The sequence below is a fragment of the Chiloscyllium plagiosum genome, unplaced genomic scaffold, assembly GCF_037043375.1.
Source record: "Chiloscyllium plagiosum isolate Xiang-an unplaced genomic scaffold, Cpla_swu_hap1 HiC_scaffold_1, whole genome shotgun sequence".
In the NCBI taxonomy this organism is placed as follows: Eukaryota; Metazoa; Chordata; class Chondrichthyes; order Orectolobiformes; family Hemiscylliidae; genus Chiloscyllium; species Chiloscyllium plagiosum.
In genome coordinates, this window is record NW_028270139.1 from 32256255 (window position 1) to 32274293 (window position 18039).

The 18039-nt window shown below is 40.0% G+C and overlaps 1 protein-coding gene across 7 annotated transcripts in view; it reads right to left on the reverse strand.

Annotated features, from left to right (window-relative positions):
* Positions 1-2567: 2567 nt before the first annotated feature.
* Positions 2568-18039, reverse strand: part of LOC122553066 (TNFAIP3-interacting protein 1-like) — a 62635-nt gene continuing 47163 nt past the window's right edge. For 6 of the 7 annotated variants that reach the window (XM_043696547.2, XM_087985786.1, XM_043696564.2 and 3 more), the window contains 6 exons: positions 16391-16516; positions 15916-16041; positions 15720-15794; positions 11120-11287; positions 4238-4313; positions 2568-3930 (listed from right to left, as the gene is read on the reverse strand). In XM_043696547.2, coding sequence (XP_043552482.2) covers positions 3899-3930; positions 4238-4313; positions 11120-11287; positions 15720-15794; positions 15916-16041; positions 16391-16516 — 603 coding nt within the window. In that variant the 3' untranslated portion in view covers positions 2568-3898. The remainder of the gene's footprint in view (positions 3931-4237; positions 4314-11119; positions 11288-15719; positions 15795-15915; positions 16042-16390; positions 16517-18039) is intronic. The other variant, XM_043696590.2, reaches the window with a different exon arrangement.

Sequence of the window (18039 nt, forward strand, 5' to 3'; positions counted from 1 at the left end):
ATCCGGATGTATCATAGCTTTCTATGGCCTCCACTGTGCCCAGGACCATAGGAAACTACAAAGAGTTGCAAACACAGCCCAGTCCATCACACAAGCCAACCTCCAATCCATTGACTCCATCTACACTTCTCACTGCCTTGGAAAGGCAGCCAGCAGAATCAGAGATCTCCCTCCCCTGTCCCGGTTATAACCTCTTCCATACTCTTCTGTCAGGCAGAAGATACAAAAGCTTAAACACATGAACTAACAGATTCAAGAACAACTTCTTCTTCGGTCTTATCAGACTTCTGAATGGACCTCGCAAATTTTAATGTTGATGTTGCTCTTTGTGCACCTTCTCTGCAGCCATAATATTGTATTCCTGGGTCTGTTCTACTATCCCTGTGCACTTTGCAAGGTATGATCTGCCTACATTGCATGCAAAACAAACCTTTTCCCTGTACCTAGGTACACGTGACAATAATAAGTCAAACCAAAACAATGGTGCATGGTAAGAAACATTGAGCTAGACCTTTCAGGAGACCAATTAAAAACAGGTTTCTTTATGAAAAAATTATGTAACATTCTCCTAAAACTGGCAATTGATGCTATATAAATTATTAATCTTCAAACTAAAATGATTAGATGTTTGTGAACCAAAATGTATGAAAAGGTAGATGGGGTAAACTTTGGAGTTGGTGTTAGATCAGCCAGGCTTTCACTGATCGGTAAAACATTTGACAGTCTGCTCTTATTCCTGTTATATAAGCAAATATCTTTGCTCCTCAAAAAAAGGTATCAAAACATTTCACATAAAGTGAAGTTACATTGTGGAACAGTTATTGCGGATGAGCATCACAGCTATTTTGCTCAAGCAGTGGGAAAAACAACCAGTAAACTTGTTCTTGTTTGTGCTTGTCCAAGGAGGAATATTGGCAAAGGTGCTGGTAAGATCTTTCAAAAATGACATGCTGTGGGTGCCTTCCCCTATCACTCCTCCCCCAACTTACAAAGTGGCCCACCCAGCTTTTAGTGGGTAACCTCCTCGCACCACAAACTGTTCCCAGAATTCCACAAATGGCATTATCTTGTTGCCACCAAAGTGGTCATTAATTTGTCATGTTAAGGGCAGTGATGGAGCTCAGGGCTCCCATGCTGCTCCTGAGGACAGATTTAAATTCCTCTGAGATAAACTAGGCTAAGTTGACAAAAGAAAAACAAGAATGCACTGGCAAAGTTCCATATTTGACAACATACTTTAATTTCTATTGTTGTGCCATTGTACAACTGCAATTGTTTGCGGTGCAAATTCTGGAATTCTCTCTGCTTCTCCAATTTTTGCTGATCCTTTATGTTGTTTGTTAAACCGTTCCTTTTGGCTTTCCTCAAATTTTTCAAACTTCAGCAGAACATTGACATGCTGGTGGAATGGGTGGATCGATGGCTGATGAAGTTCAATGCAAAGTTTAAGGTGATCTACCTTGGTACAAATAAAATGGGGATAGCATAAAATTAAGGCTACTATTCTAAAGGGTGCGTAGGAGAAGAGACCAGAGTCATTAAAGGTGGCAAAACAGGGGAAGACTGTTGGTAATAAAGTATACAATATTCCAGGCTTATTCAATAAAGGCCGAGAATACAAGAGTTGGGTAGTTACAGAGTCATACAGAACAGAAACAGATTCTTTGACCCAACCAGTCTATGCCAAACATCATCCCAAACTAAACTCATCCCACCTGCATGTTCCTGGCCCATGTCCCTCCAATCCTTTCTTAATCATGTACTTATCCAAATGGCTTTTAAATGTAATTGTACCCACATCCACCACTTCCTCAGGAAGTTAATTTTGCATGCGAACCTCCCTCTGTGTAAAAATATTTACCCCTCACATCTTTGTTAAACCTCTCTCCTACTATGGCCAGATCTTGGCTGAGGTACTGTGTGTAGTTCTGGATGGAACCAGATAGGGTGTGAACGCAGCAGAGAGGGAATGTGTGCAGAAGAGCTTTACTAGAATGGCTCCAGTGATGAAACCCTTCAGTTATAAGGGAACATTAGAGAAGTTGGACAGTAGAAGGCTAAGACATTATACTCAAAATTTTGAAAATTTCAATCCAGAGTGGATAAGGCAAAATTGTTCCCAATTATAAATGAATTGAGAACCAGCCAACACAATTTTAAAGTGTTTTGCAAAGGAAGCAAATGTGAGGTGAGAAAATCTTTATAACACAGTAAATTGTGAGGGTCTGGAATGCACTGCCTGAAAGTTTGGGGAAAGTGGGTACAAGTGAGAGATAGAAGAGGGCATTGGATAATTATCGAGATGAAAACATCAGAAAGGGTTTTAGGAGAAAAGGGAAATGATTGGCAGAGAGGTGAAATGCTCAGAGACAGTACAAACATGAATGGCCTCTTCGTACACTGTGACAATTTTGATTGTATGGTTGATCATTTATGATCCCAGCTGATGGAAATACTAGACAATTCACACCCTCGAATGAAATCTGGCTTAAATAGATAATGTGTTTAATTTCTATAGATCATTAACACAGTGGTTAAACACAAACACATTCAAACAAGACTGCAAATTTTCTTTAACACAAAACAAGTTTATTACATAAAAGAAAAGCAAAACAAAGCTATACATATATAATACAGTAAGGAAGACCTTAACACAAACATCAAATTTTCAACTGGTTTCCCAACACCACCTGTCACAATGACTCAATCCCAAAGAAATATTGCTCCTAATTCAGGTGTTAAACTTTTACTTGATCTTTTATCTGTCCAGTTTTTATTTTAAATGTACAGACCATTTTAGGATAGCTTTCTTGGTGTCATAGTATGAAACTTCCACAATTCTGAGAACTTAAATTTTCTACATTCTGAACAAACTTTGAATCTTCTGCTCTGAAGTTAAAACTAAACTAGTTGCCTTAATGTGTTTATTCTACCCCCCCCCCACCCCCGTAAACCTAACAGTATAAAACATGTTTCCCCCATTAATGCCTTAGGGAGTTCGTTAGGCAGTTAGCTGAATTTATAATGTTGTCTTAGAAATGATTTATTTAGCTCACTGTCCCAAATTGACTTTGATCACTTTTGTGACCAAAACACTTCACAGATTTAATTAAAATCCATCTGCCTTTTAAAAAAAAATCCAAATTCTAAAAATGAGATTATATCTTCCATGACATCAAGTGTTCCAATTTTGAAGAACATAAGTAGTAGGTGGAGTAGATAATTCAGCCCTTCGAGCTTGCTCAACCATTTGACACGATCATGGCTGATCTCATCTCGGCCTCGACTCCACTTTCCTTCCCATTCTCCCTAACCCTTCAAAGTAATACTAATCAAAAAGCTATCACCTCCTTACGTTTACTCAATGTCCCAACATCCACCATAGTCTGGGATAGCAAATTCTATAGACTTGGGGAAGCAGTTTTTCATCTATTTTAGATTACCCCACATGAAGAAATGTCCTTTCTACATCTACTTTGTCAATACCCCCGAGTATCTTACATACTTCATTCGATCTCCTCTCATTCTTCTAAACTCGAGGGAGTATAGGCCTAAACTGTTCAATCTCTGTCCATAAGGCAGACCTACCACCAGATATTCTCCTTTGTGGTGGAATACTGAAGTTTGGTGACACCCCTATGGAAACTTTGGGATGGTTTACTACATTAAATAAGTCATGCAAATGAAAATCATATCATCCCTGACTACAGCTGAAAAGGCAAGCTTTTGTTTCATATTTAACATATCATTATGGTTTGTTTAGAAATGGAAACAAAGAGCATACTTCAAAAATATATTAAACAGCAGCAACTGCAACAGGACAGTAGTCAGCAAAGGCCTAGTGTTGTTTGAAGGCATTGATAAATATTCATAACAAATCATTTTTATTCCATGGTGTCTATTTTGCATTTCTTTTTGCTGAGGTAATATCTGCAATTTCAAAAAAGTGAGGGAAAGAAAGTTTAGAATTCGTTTAATACATTTCTAAAGAGCATTTAAATTGGATTTGAATACAGGTCTTCTAGTTCATGTTAAACATAAATATATGCAGACATACTCAGTAAAGTCAAACTAAAAACTGAATCTCCAGAATGAAACTTTTCCACAAAAGTATACAAAAATACTGAGCCAAATGGGCAAGTTTATTTGATACACGAAACTGAATGTCCAACTTAAATCCCAGGAATAAAGCAAGCTTATTTAAAATGCTTTAGTATAAGGCTAGTCTGTTTCTTACCTTTCGGCCTGCATTTTTGAACATTTTGTTGATCTGGTGAAAGCTCGGAGTATGGAAGATACCAGGGACACTCTGGCTGAAAATGACAAATTATGCAGACATAAGAAATAAATAAGAAGATTGGGGATTTATTGAATAGTTGACAAAAATAACAAGAGACTCTTGGATTTTTTCGGGGTAGGCCAGAATTAACGGTATGTCACGTTTGGAGAAAACCTCTAAATATGTTTCGACCACAAACATGAAACAAAATTATGTTGGGTTAGATAGCAACTACAAATGCTTTTCTATTGAAACAGTGCATCTGGCATGAAAGAGAAATTCAACATCTACTTTGAGCTTAGAGCAGAGTGAAAAATGGCAGTGAATGTACTAAGAAGCAGAATTAAAAGGAATACTAGAAGATAAAACTGTACAACAGCCTGAGCCTTGAGCATTCTTCTGAAGGTACAGAGCTATTGTAGAATTCAACACTTTAAATTCAAAGGTATCTTTGGTAATGTTTACCATTCGTTTTGATTTCAGATTATCTCCGGGGCAGGGGAGAGCATGGTGGTGACACTGATCTCAAGTCCAAGTGCAAATCTGGCAATAGCGGGTTCTATGAGAAACTTTAACTGTTTCTGACCTTACTTGTAGTCTAATGGCGACTAATCAATCAACCAGTCAGCATGGAACAATGGGAAAAGAAAACTAAGGAATTGAAATGATTTGGAGAGGCCAGACTGTTGGACTGGGGTGTACAAAGTTAAAAATCACACAACACCAGGTTACAGTCCAACAGGTTTATTTGGAAGCACTGTTCCTTCATCTTCAGACCACCTGATGAAAGGTACTGCTTCCAAATAAACCTGTTGGACTATAACCTGGTGTTGTGTGATTTTTAACTAAGGAGTTGAACAATTTTTTTACCCCAGTAAATAAACAGGTATGATGCCAAATGGGATGTTCATTCATTATTGCCAACCTTTTGTTACTAGGCAAGATGCAACTTATCTGAATGTTTTTCAGAAGATCTTCAATGAGATGTCTCATAACAGATTTTTAGAAAAATATTGTTCGCAGTATTTCGGTATTACTGGCCAGGGCACTCTAATTACCCTTGTGAAGGTGGTGGTGAGCTGCCTTCTTGAACTGCTGCAGTCTTTGAGGTGTAGGTACACTCACAATTCTGTTAAGGAGTGCCAGGACTTTGACCCAACAGCAATGAAGGAACGGCAATATATTTCCAAGCTAGGATGGTGTGTAAATTGGAAGGGAAATTGCAGGTGGTGTTTCCTATACATCTGCTGCCCTGGTCTTTCTAGATGGTAGAGATCACAGGTTTGGAAAATGTTATCGATGGAGCGGTGTTGAATTGCTGCAGGACACTGTGACTAATGAATAAAGTCAGAGAATGTGGAGTCAGGAGATAGTTGGCAGAATGGATTATTCACTGGCTTCAAGTCAGAAAGCAGTGAGTGGGAGTTATAAGTAGGTAGTTAAATCAGAGAGGGAGAAGAGAAGTGCTTTTCCACAGGAATCAATGCTGGGACCGTTGTGTTCAGAATTTAGAATAACAATTTTAACATTGGAATTAATAAAGCAATTTTAAATTTGTGGGTCACAATGAATTGGCTGGGATAATCAAAACTGAGAAGAATTGCAACAAAACACAAGAGGACATAAATAAACTTGAAAAATGTTTAATTAATTGGCAAATGTAGGTCAACATAGACAAATGTAGATTAGATGAGATTTTTAGATTACCTACAGTGTGGAAACAGGCCCTTCGGGCCAACAAGTCCATACCGACCCTCCAAAGAGCAACCCACCCAGATCCATTCCCCAACACCTAACACTACGGGCAATTTAGTATGGCCAATTCACCTAACCTGCACATCTTTTGGACTGTGGGAGGAAACCGGAGCACCCGGAGGAAACCCACACAGACATGGGGAGAATGTGCAAACTCCACACAAAGAGTCGCCCAAGGTGGGAATTGAACCCAGGTCTCTGGCGCTGTGAGGCAGCAGTGCTAACCACTGTGCCACCCATGTAAGATAGTACATTTCGACAGGACAAATAGGGAAGTCATTCATCCCAAGGAAGATGCAATTCTAGAGAGCGCAAGAAAGTAAGAGAGAAGTAACGGAATTGTGAGGTACAAATGCATGAATCATTAGAGGTTGCGTCAAAGGTTGGCAAGACCATAATGAAAGCAATTAAAGCATAATTGTTTGTTTCTGGAGATAAAGAATTGAATACTGGGGAAGTTGTGCTAGATCTGCATCAAAACTTAGCTAAATCACAGAGTACTGTGTATTTTTGATCAGCAGCATATTTAAAAATGGTATTGGAGAGTATCTGGAGAATATTTACAAAGGTGGCACCAGGAATGTTTGGGCATATATCTCAGGATAGGACGAACAGCAGAGTCTCTCCTTCCTTAATAAAGTGAGGCTGAGAAATGACTTATAGAGGTATTTAGAATTGTGAAAGGTTTTGGTGGAGTGGATATAAGCAGATTTTTTTGCTCCTCTGGGAAAACACACAGCTAGAAGCTATCAATAGAAGACGGTCAACAAGAAATTCAATAGTGAATTCAGAAGGAACTGCTTTATAAAAAAAGAGTGGCAAGAATATGGCACTCACTACCACAGGGGCTAGTTGGTATCATTACATTAAAGAGAAGCAAGACAAGCATTTGAGGGAGAAGGGAACAGATGGCTAGGAATTAGACAAGAAAATAGGGAGGAGGAGAAGCTTAAACATCAATAAGAACTGGTTGATCTGGATGACTTGTTTCTGTGATGAATATCACAATACTATACAAGACCAGTTTTATTACTAATAATTCTGTTTTAATTTTAATAGCATACTACTGTTATGAGTTTCCATATGTTATCAGTCTTGTGAAAACTTTCAAGAAAGGATTCTGGGTAATTCAAAATGGAGGACAGGTAAAAGTTATGGCTGTAAGAGCTGCACATTTTTTGAGGTATTTTCAGTATTAGAACTGATTTCCTGAAATTGTAGGAGCAGTAATTACTGTTTTATAGGCTGGTGCATTGTTTTGGAACTTTGGGGGGGGAAAAAAAAATCAAAACAATGGCACATTTAAAAGGAGGGAGACAAAGGCAGTGACCACATGGGCAGTGACTCAAACAGAGAAAGAAACCGACACTGCCATCTGACCCAGCAGTAATCTGCGTATCTGCTGCCTTTGCTGTCTGGTTTCAAGAAACTCTGGATAGCCGAGTTTCCTCTAAGGAAAATAAACAAACAGCAAAATTTACAGCTGACCTTGGAGAATCCAGAGTGTGGGAGCTTACAGCATGGGGTGCAGCTAATTACATTTTTAAAGTGTAACCTTACTGTTCTTCTTTTGTAAATCCACAATAGTGAGCAGAGTGAGGATTTTTTTAATCATACTTTGTTTTTGAGATCTGCTTCTTGATTAAACTTCAAAAATATAAAAACAAACAAAATAAGCTGTCCAGGAACAGTGTTTTTTTTTTAAGAGCAGTAAGACTGTGCTGTTTTCTGCAGATTGTTAAGGTACAAAAATGGCCTTTCATAGTGTGATGTGCTCTTCCTGTCGATTGTGGGAGATTAGGGAGAGTTTCCATGTTACTGACAATTATAACCATGGGAAGTGTGTTTGGTTGTGAATCCTATCGAATTGCATGGATTGATTGCAGCGGCAATGAGGAATCTACAGGAGCTAGGGGCTGTGATGGATGGCAGTTGCAGGGAGGGAGATAAACGGCAGATACAGTCAGGTAGATGGGTTACCTCCAGGAAAGGCAGGTGAGGGAGGCAGGTAGTGCAGGAGTATCCTGTGGTTACCTCATTTGAAATGCGTATGCTGTTTTGGAAAATGTAGGGGGTGATGGGCTCTCAGGGGAATGTCACACCGATAGACAGGTTTCTGGTACCAAGACTGGCTCTAATTTAACAAAGAGTATGCCAGGTTCCAAGCAATTGATTGTGATAGGGATTCTAAAGTCAGAGGCACAGATAGATAAGTCTGCAGCCGCCAGCAAGGTATCAGAATGGTGTGTTGCCTCCCTGGTGCCAGGATCAAGGATATTTCAGACAAAGTGCAGAATATTCTCAAAATGAGGTCATTGTACACACTGAAATTAACGATATAGGAAAAGAAAAGGTTGAGATTCTGAGGAGAGAAAATAGGACATTAGGCAGGAATTTAAAAAGGAGGTCCGAGGGTAGTAATATCTGGATTAGTCCCAGCGCCACGAGCTAGTGAGGATGGGAATAGGAGGATAGAGCAGATTAACACATGGCTGAGGAGCTGGTGCAGGCAAGAAAGATTCATATTTTTGGATCATTGGAATCTCTTCTGGGGGCAGAAGTGACCTGTATAAGAAGGACAGACTGCACCCGAATTAGAAGGGCACTAAAGGATGTGGATTCTTTGGAGAGGGTGCAGAGGTGGTTCACCAGGATGTTGCCTGGTATGGAGGGTGCTAGCTATGAGGATAGATTGAGTATATTAGGATTATTTTAATTGGAAAGATGGAGGTTGAGGGGGGGACCTGATTGAGGCCTACAAAATCATGAGAGGTGGAGACAGGGTGGATAGCAGGAAACTTTTTCCCCAGAGCGGAGGACTCAATTAATAGGGGTCAGGAGTTCCAAGTGAGGGGGGAAAAGTTTAGTGGAAATATATATGGAAAGTTCTTCACGCAGTGGGTGGTGGGTGTCTGGAATGTGCTGCCAGCAGTGGTGATAGGGGCAGGAATGATAGTGTCATTTAAGATGTATCTAGATGGATACAAAGTACAAAGGGATCTGGGAGTGCTAGTCGAGGATTCTCTAAAGGTAAACATACAGGTCAAGTCCATGATTAAGAAAGCAAATGCAATGTTGTCATTTATCTCAAGAGGGTTGGAATATAAAAGCACTGTTGTGCTACTGAGACTTTATAAAGCTCTGGTTAGGCCCCATTTGGAGTACTGTGTCCAGTTTTGGTCCCCACACCTCAGGAAGGACATTCTGGCACTGGAGCGTGTCCAGCAGAGATTCACACGGATGATCCCTGGAATGGGAGGTCTAACATACGAGGAACGGCTGAGGATCCTGGGATTGTATTCATTGGAATTTAGAAGATTAAGGGGAGATCTGATAGAAACTTACAAGATAATACATGGCTTGGAAAGGATGGATGCTAGGAAATTGTTTCCATTAGGCGAGGTGATTAGGACCCGTGGACACAGCCTTCGAATTTGAGGGGGTAAATTCAGAACAGAAATGCAGAGACATTTCTTCAGCCAGAGAGTGGTGGGCCTGTGGAATTCATTGCCGCAGAGTGCAGTGGAGGCTGGGACGCTAAATGTCTTCAAAGCAGAGATTGATAAATTCTTGATGCCACAAGGAATTAAGGGCTATGGGGAGAATGCAGGTAAGTGGAGTTGAAATGCCCATCAGCCATGATTGAATGGCGGAGTGGACTCGATGGGCCGAATGGTCTTACTTCCACTCCTATGTCTTATGGTCTTATACATAAATGGGCAGGGAGCAAAGTGATATAGATTCTTAGAAAATAGGCAGCAGGTTTAGATAGAGGATCTGGATAGGCGGAGGCTTGGAGGGCCAAAGGGCATGTTCCTGTGCTCTAAGGTTCTTTGTATACTGGCAGGGAGATTTACTGTAGCTGCTCGGGAGGATTTAACCTAGTGCAGAGGGTGGGAGGGAACCATGGAAATAATGAGGAAAGAGATCAGTTTGACATGGGTACAGTTGGGAAAAGGAATAAATCAAACAAACAGGACAGGTAGGAACAAAGTAGAGAACAAGGCAGGACTCATGAATTTCAATTCAAAGAGCTTAACAGGGAAGGCAGATGAACTCAGGGCATGGTTAGGTACATGGGACTAGGATATCATAACAGTTACACAGATGTGGCTCAGGGATGGACGGGACTGACAGCTTAATGTTCCAGGGTATAGATGTTATTGGAAGGATTGAAATGGAGGCAAGAGAGGAGGGAGAGTGGCGTTTCTGATGATGAATAACATTATGGTTGTACTTAGGGATGATATTTCTGGGAATACATCCAGGGAAATGAGAAAGGGATGATCACTTTATTGGGATTGTACTTTAGACCCCCCAATAGTCAGCAGGAAGTTGAAAAAGAAATTTGTAAAGCGATCTCAGTTATCTGTAAGAATAATAGGGTGGTTACGGTAAGGAATTTTAACTTTCCAAACATAGATGAGGACTGCCATAGTTTTAAGGGCTTGGATGGAAAGGAATTTGTTAAATGTGTGCAAGAAAATTCTCTTATGCAGTATGTGGATGTACCTACCACAGAAGGTGCAAAACTTGACCTACTCCTGGGAAATTAGGCAGAGCAGGTGGCTGAGGAGTCAGTGGGGGAGCACTTTGGGGCCAGCGACCATGGAAATGGATCAAAAGGTTAAAATTCTAAATTGGAGGAAGGCCAATTTTGATGGTATTAGGCAAGAACTTTCAAAAGTAGACTAAGTGTGGATGTGGGCAGGTAAAGGTACAGCTGGAAAATGGGAAATATGAGAAAACAAGAGTCCACACACAGGATGTTCCTGTTAGGGTGAATTAAAGACAAGAGATCTTGCACTTTCAGGAAACAAAGTGAATTCCAGTCACGTGATAAATAATTTCCAGCTACTGTGATGTCTCATCACATACTTTTGGAGAAAAAAAAGCTGTGAGGGCTAGCATGGAGAGTCCCCATCAATACATAAATTGAACATGAACATAGAAATTCATAGAGTACATAACAAAAAAATGGCTCCCTTACACCTTACTCTCCTTTAGGGATGAGATCATACTTTCAATTATGCTTGGTGTATATTTAGTATTTCAGTGTTCGGCACTGACCAAAGAATTACTCACCATGGGATGCTGCTGATAACCTCTACTCTCTGTCTGAGGCATCATGAATGCAGGGCCTGGATAGTGGACAGGGATTCCATAGGGATGTCCATAGTTAATGTATGGTGCACAAGGTGCATACGCCAGAGGTGGGTAAGGGGTTGCAGGTGACTGCGGAATGCCTGTAGCCTGAGATAAATGTACAAAAAGTCAAATTATTTATTTTGAGACTGTCAGAATGGGTTCTTGCAAATTTTATGCCATTGACTTGAAATATGCCTTCACTCCTTTTATCTTCTATTACCATCCCAGCACTTCTGAACAGTGTGAATTTTTCCATCAGCCCAGCCAATCAGCAATGCCTTTGAACAGCTTGCTTCCAACTTAATTCAGGTTAATAGCAAGGCTGCATTTGAATCCCTCACAAACATTTCAAACCTTTAATTGTCCTTGCAGCAGTTTATTTCAAAGTTTCAAAAACAACACTCACGAATCCTGACATGGCAAATTGAAACAGTAGTGTGCTGGATACTTGGGATTTGTAAGTAGGAGCATTGAAAATAAAAGCCAAGTGAGCCATGTTAGACCACAAGATATAGGAGCAGAATTAGACCATTTAGCCCATTGAGTCTAATTTGCCATTTGATCATGCCTGATGGGTTTCCAAACCCCATTCTCCTGCCTTCTCCCATAACCCGTGATCCCCTTAAAACAGTAAACCTCAACAGGTTATTAACTAGGTTTCTGCTGGAGTTCAAGCATCACAACAGATGCCAGGAGATAGTAAACAGGGGGCTTTCTAGGATGATACCAGGGATTCTTATCTTTTATGTTCTAGGCAAACCTATATTGTTGGCAGAACTATTGAGGAAAAACCTGGTTGTGGGCTAAATTGAACAGCCCTTTCGAAGAACTGGCACATTCATAAAAAGCCAAATGATCTCATTCAGTGCTAGAAGAGTCCATTATCTTTCTTTTCTACTTTATTTTTGTTTTATCTTTTTAAGAAAAAAAAAATCAAAAGAATTCCTCCATTCATATTTCCTCTGAATTAGAAAATAAGATACTAAGTTTGGAGACAAATTTAAATAACAAATAAAAGTGAAAAATATCAGAGTTGAGTTCATGCTGAACTCAGATCAGGCGTGATCTTATTAAAAGTGAGGAAGGCCAAGTAGGCTTCTCCTATTCCTATTCCTTATGATTCTGATGTATAGTCTAATAATAATTTCTGTTTGTGGTGAGAGTGGGGTTTTACCACACTCAGGGTCAGGTGCAGACTCTTGACCTTGCTCCTGGGCTTTAGGCTGGCTGCTCCTTCAGTAAGGGCCAGTCAAGGCCAAAACTAAAGCTTTGGTAGTCTTAAAAGGTTCTTTACATGCCACTCCTAAAAATATAAGGGTGCAGTTTCCTTCGCAATTCTTTTTTTGGTGGGGCCATGATGTGGAAATAGAAGGAGCATTGATGCTCCTCTTGACACCACTTGATAGGTTAGTCTTCCCTGTCCTTCCCCTGGGATCATCTCTTTTCCAAGAGCAGATTATACCAGTTTAGCTCCCAGAGACTGATCATCCACTTCGATGCCCTTCTTCCTCATGATCCTCATATCCTTTACAACCAGCATTTAGAAATCTTTCAACCACTACTTTAAAACGTACCCAATGAGTTATTTTCCACAATCTTCCGACATACTGAACTACAACAATTCACAATTTCAGTGAAACAAAATTCTGCTCACCTTGATCCTAAGTCACATGCCCCTTATTGTGAAGCTGTGCTCCCTGGTTCCTGATGACTCAACCAGGAGAAACATCTTACATGCATCTGTCCCATCATTCCCTTTGTGCATTTTATAGGCTTCATTGAGATCATTTCTCATTTGGGCTAGTAGTGAATGGTGGTCCTTAACTGACCACACAAGACCCCTCATCGGCAGTAAGAAAATTCCTAATTGGGCCTCCAACTTAATAAAAATGAGAAAAGTATCTCTCCAGAGCCAACTCACCCAAATATTTGCCTTTCTCAGCACTTTTCTCTCCACCTCCTGGGAGGAGATAATCATTCTCCACATGTTTACATAATAATCCGTCTAATTTACACAGTCCAGCCTCATCATAGGCACTAACCATTTATCAAGCCCACTGGTAAAGATGTCACTTCCAACAGAGTTATACAGAACAGAAACAGACCCTTCGGTTCATCAAGTCCACGTTGAACATAATTCCAAACTAAACTCGTCCCATCTGCCTGCTCCTGGTTCACAAACGCCCAAACCTTTCCTGTTCACGTACGTATCTAAGTAAGAGGTTTTATAAGATAACATTTACAACAGTAAAGAGTTGTGTAGGTTAGAACTTCAAACAATTGGCATTTAATTTTTCAATGAATTAACCTGGAATGGGAATAGGTCTTCTCGACATTTAGCTGCATTTTGTTGTAACAGTGCCTGCATCCACCACACTCTCAGGAAGCTCATTCCACACTCGAACCGCTCTCTGTGTAAAACATTTGCCCTTCATGTCTTTTTGAAATCTCTCTCCTCTCAACTAACATATAATCCAGATTGGCCCTTTGGTACTGTTTACTCGACTTAGCACAAAGGAGAAAGTGAGGACTGCAGATGCTGGAGATCAGAGCTGAAAATGTGTTGCTGGAAAAGCACAGCAGGTCAGGCGGCATCCAAGGAGCAGGAGAATCGACATTTCGGGCATGAGCCCTTCTTCAGGATTCCTTTTCCAGCAACACATTTTCAGCACTAGACTTAGCACACCTAGTTAACTGCATTTAAGTTAGCGACTGATCTGACAGGTAAGTGTCCAGGCTTGGGGGCTGCAAGCAGAGGGATATGGAGTTGTGTGGAGCATTACAGGGAAGGACAGAAGAGTGGTACTCGGTTGGGTTTCCTATACCAAACTTAATTCCAAGCAGAAAAAGGCAGGCATCAGTTCTGTCCCCTGCCCAGCTAATTAGACATCCTCCCTGCCAACCCCAGGTGCACACAGCTGCACCCATGAAGCCAGTGGAAATAAAATGTAGGAGTAATGTAAAGCACACTATCAATTCTCCATGACCAGTTTTAAATAAAGTCAAAATGTACCCCCTAAGTTTCAGTAATAGCTAGGAGTTTGAATTTGGGAATTAATAAATACCCAAATAAATCAACAAGCCAAAAGGAAGTTTCTGTGCTGTTCAAATCCAAATAGCATTTAGCACAATACCAATCTTTTCACATTTGAATGTTCGCTATTCTGAAAAATGCAGCTGAATGTCTAGAAGACATTTTCCCATTCTGGGTTAATTCATTGAAAAACTAAAAGCCATTGTTTGAAATTCTAGCCTATCCCTCTCTTTACTGTTGTAAACATTGTCTTACAAAGGCACTGACCATCATATTATTTCAGGAGCAGATAAAGACTGAACAAGTGCATGAAGGCACCCTGAGGTTTTAATGATGTCTGTCACATAGCCCAAGACTCACTTCTTTAAGATGGCTTTCTGATTACAAAGTAATTCCTCTTGCTTTGTATGTATGTGTCCTAATGGACAGCAGTGACAGAGGATTTTCAGGCATTGCTGACTATAACAGCATCAGGGACTCAGTTTCAGTTGAACCATCCAAGTTATTTTATCTGCAGAAGTTGTCAAAGGTCACAAATGAATGACAAAAGTTAATGGTACAGTAATCTTTATCATCTGTAGAACTTCAAGATCTGTTAAAATTACCTCATATATGCAGAAGTAGTTTTACATATGAAAAATATAGATAAGTATGTGCCCTATCTGAGAAACAACTGAAATCAAATATTTTTACAGTTTCGTAAAGGCAGTGACTCATGCTGGGAGACATGTTCTAGATATATCTGTAATGCCTCCTAAACCTCACTGAAAACGTTGATTATCAGTTAAACTGAGTAGTCAAGAGATTTGACCATGCAATGACATCATGGCTGGCCAGATCCTTACATTACTCTCACTCATTCAACACAGGCCTCTCTTTATTAGGATTTGGAATACACAATGATTTCTTCTCTTGCTAATGTTAAGCTGATTGGTTCTAATTGGAACCACCAGAAGTTGCTTCGAACTCTGCATTCAGCAAAGACCAGAGTAAAAAGATGGAACTTAGCTGGGCTATATGGTTCAGTTTCAGAACAACTTCCTCCCCAAAGAATAATAGATGGTTGAACCAGAGAAACTTAAATCCACGGCAAACGGAGTAAAGTTTTTTTAAAATCATTATACGTTGCTTTTTCTATCATACTATCATATGACTAGATTAATAGATAGTAAAGGTTACTTGATGAATACATTCAATCAGGGTACTATTAGATGATTTTGATGGGATGTCTATGCTTAGTGGACATAGACTCAGCTGTAAATGCTTCACTCAGTACAGCCTGTCAACTAGACGTAAAGGTTCATTTGTCTCGCAGCTAGCTGAGTTGTATTGAAGATGTTGGTAATAACCTTCGGGTATTTTTTTCCAAGAAGAGAATAATTAATTGCACAAAGTTTATATTAAATCAAGATCCATTTAACCAATTCTTAATTTTTACTTGTTTCATTAGGTGGTATTTTCAAGGGCATCACACGAAACCATTTTAATATTATGGTCTCATACCTGTTTTTTCAGCTTTTTTCCCAGTAAGTCCTTTTCTTTCCTTTCCTTGATAAAGTCTTCCTCATAAGTCTTAAGCTGTGACAAAAAATAAAGGGTGCCCTAAGTTACGTCTGGCCATTAATCAAACAAGTGGTTGGAACATGAAACAATTATTCAGTAAATTAGCAGCATAGAAAGACAGCTTCTATATTAATACCCGTGTGTTAAGAAGAGTAAGTTTTGATTGTAGGTGCTCAATGTTTTTCTTCAATTCTTCTTTCTCTTCATTCATTCTTTCCCGGTCACACCGTTCTTTCTGAAAGTCTTCTTCAAATATCTGCACCTTTAACAGAATCCCAAACATTTTAAGAGCTCATCGATATAATTTGGAAGAACCAATTCTGGCCAATATTCTTGATTATCTACAGAAGAAATAACACAAGAGGGCTACATTATATAGGGGCTGAAGGAGATTAAAATTTGGAATGCACAGAGATCAGATTAAGATTGTTGGGCCTCTAGATTTTAAAGGGGCAAGACCATATAGAGAGTTAATAAGAAGGATAAGGTTTTTTTTTTAAACTTAAACTCAGGACATAAATATAAATGAAGCAATAAGCAGGGTTATCTAAACATCATACGCTACATCAAGTTATAATTCCATGAAAAGCATTCAACATATTGGATATTACCTGTTGCTTTAGGATCTCAATTTGTGTTGTCAGTTCTTCAGGATGAGACTTTCTCATTATTTCTGCATTATCAAAACCGTGAGACATGCAAGGAACATTCTGCTTTCTTAAAGCATCAGACAGAGCCTGAAACAAAATTAATTTTAAACACCTGAGACTAACAATCTCTTTCCATTGTGTCACAATAATGGAGACTACGTTTTTGAAAAAAAAAGGAGTCCAGCCTGACATCCTCCCACTGTCTGGTGAAGCATTTTGGAATTCCAGTCTGCTGAGCTTACGTATCACCGCCTGGACTCCTTTGAGATAAGAATGCCATTTTAATGTTTCCTTTTACCAAGCAATGGTGAGGTAAAGCTCCATAGTTTTGTTTATGAAGAAGAAATTTTGAAAATTTGTCAGAAAATTGCAACCCAAGTGTGGGCCAAGCACATTAGTTGTTAACTCCCTACTGTTGAGGCAACTCACTGTATCACTTGCCAGTCAGCTCATTAAGAACTGACCGGTGAGCAAGGGCATGGATCTGAGCAAGGGCAGAAGCTGCTGGTCAATCAGAGAGGGTTCAGCATCTTGTGGGGGTGACCCTGATGTGAGCAGTGCACACATGAATGACGTGCCCCCAATTCCTTCCCACCTTTGGAGCTAAAAAATGAGGGCTGATAGCGGGGTCGGTTTGGAAAGGTCTACAAGAACAAATGTATTGTGGGCTTGATCTCTGGGAGGGGTGGGAAGTTGGTGAGTTTGCCACCCAACATATTTGATGTGGCCACCACCCCATCAAAAAACCACAGCCAGTGGGGCAAGTAAAATCGTATCCGTCACACATCTCTGAAAAAACACATCACTTTACTGACATGGATGGGCAAAGAAAATGAAGTGCAATGCACTCGCTCTGAAGTTCTAGATTAGAATCGGGAATACAAAAGACATGAAATGTTAGAGATTCCATTTGGGAAGATCAGAGTTCGCAAAGTCTGAGCCAAGAAACAGTCAACGCTGGAGAAATGTCCTGGGATAATTTCTGTTGACAGAGAAGGAAGTTAGATACACCTCCATTCATTTCTATCAAAAACTTATCACCAAAAACAGGAATATTAAATTTTTTAAACACAAATTAAAGACACTCATTCATGGTTAGGAGATCCAGTGACTAGAATATAAGGCTTTTTTTCCTCTTTTTTTTTTGAGATGTGAGTTGGGGGCTTGTGTTGAGGAGGAGGTCAAAATGCAAGGGAAGTGGGGTGGCTGCCATTTCAGAGGCTGCCATTTTGCTCCCCATCTGCATCTTTGATTACCCCAATTAGGGCAACTGGAGGAGCCCCCACCCCATGATTTCCTATTTGGGAAAGTAACTACCTTTCACATCCACTGGGGAAGCAGGTGATTGGGAAGGTGGCAAGTTGAGGCCCTAATACTAATTGACCATATAAGGGCCTTAATTACTGGGGAGTTGAGAGACTTGCCCTCTGACCTTCTTAGCCAGAGACACTGAGAATTGTTGTGTTTCTCGCCACAGCAGATTTTCCCAATCATTTCCCCTTCTTGCCCTCTCTTGGAGAGGGGATAATTCCACCAATCGAGTCATTGGTGAAATCAGCAGCCAAATAGCAATATCTCCTAACAATCAAGGGGGAAAACCATTCTGAATC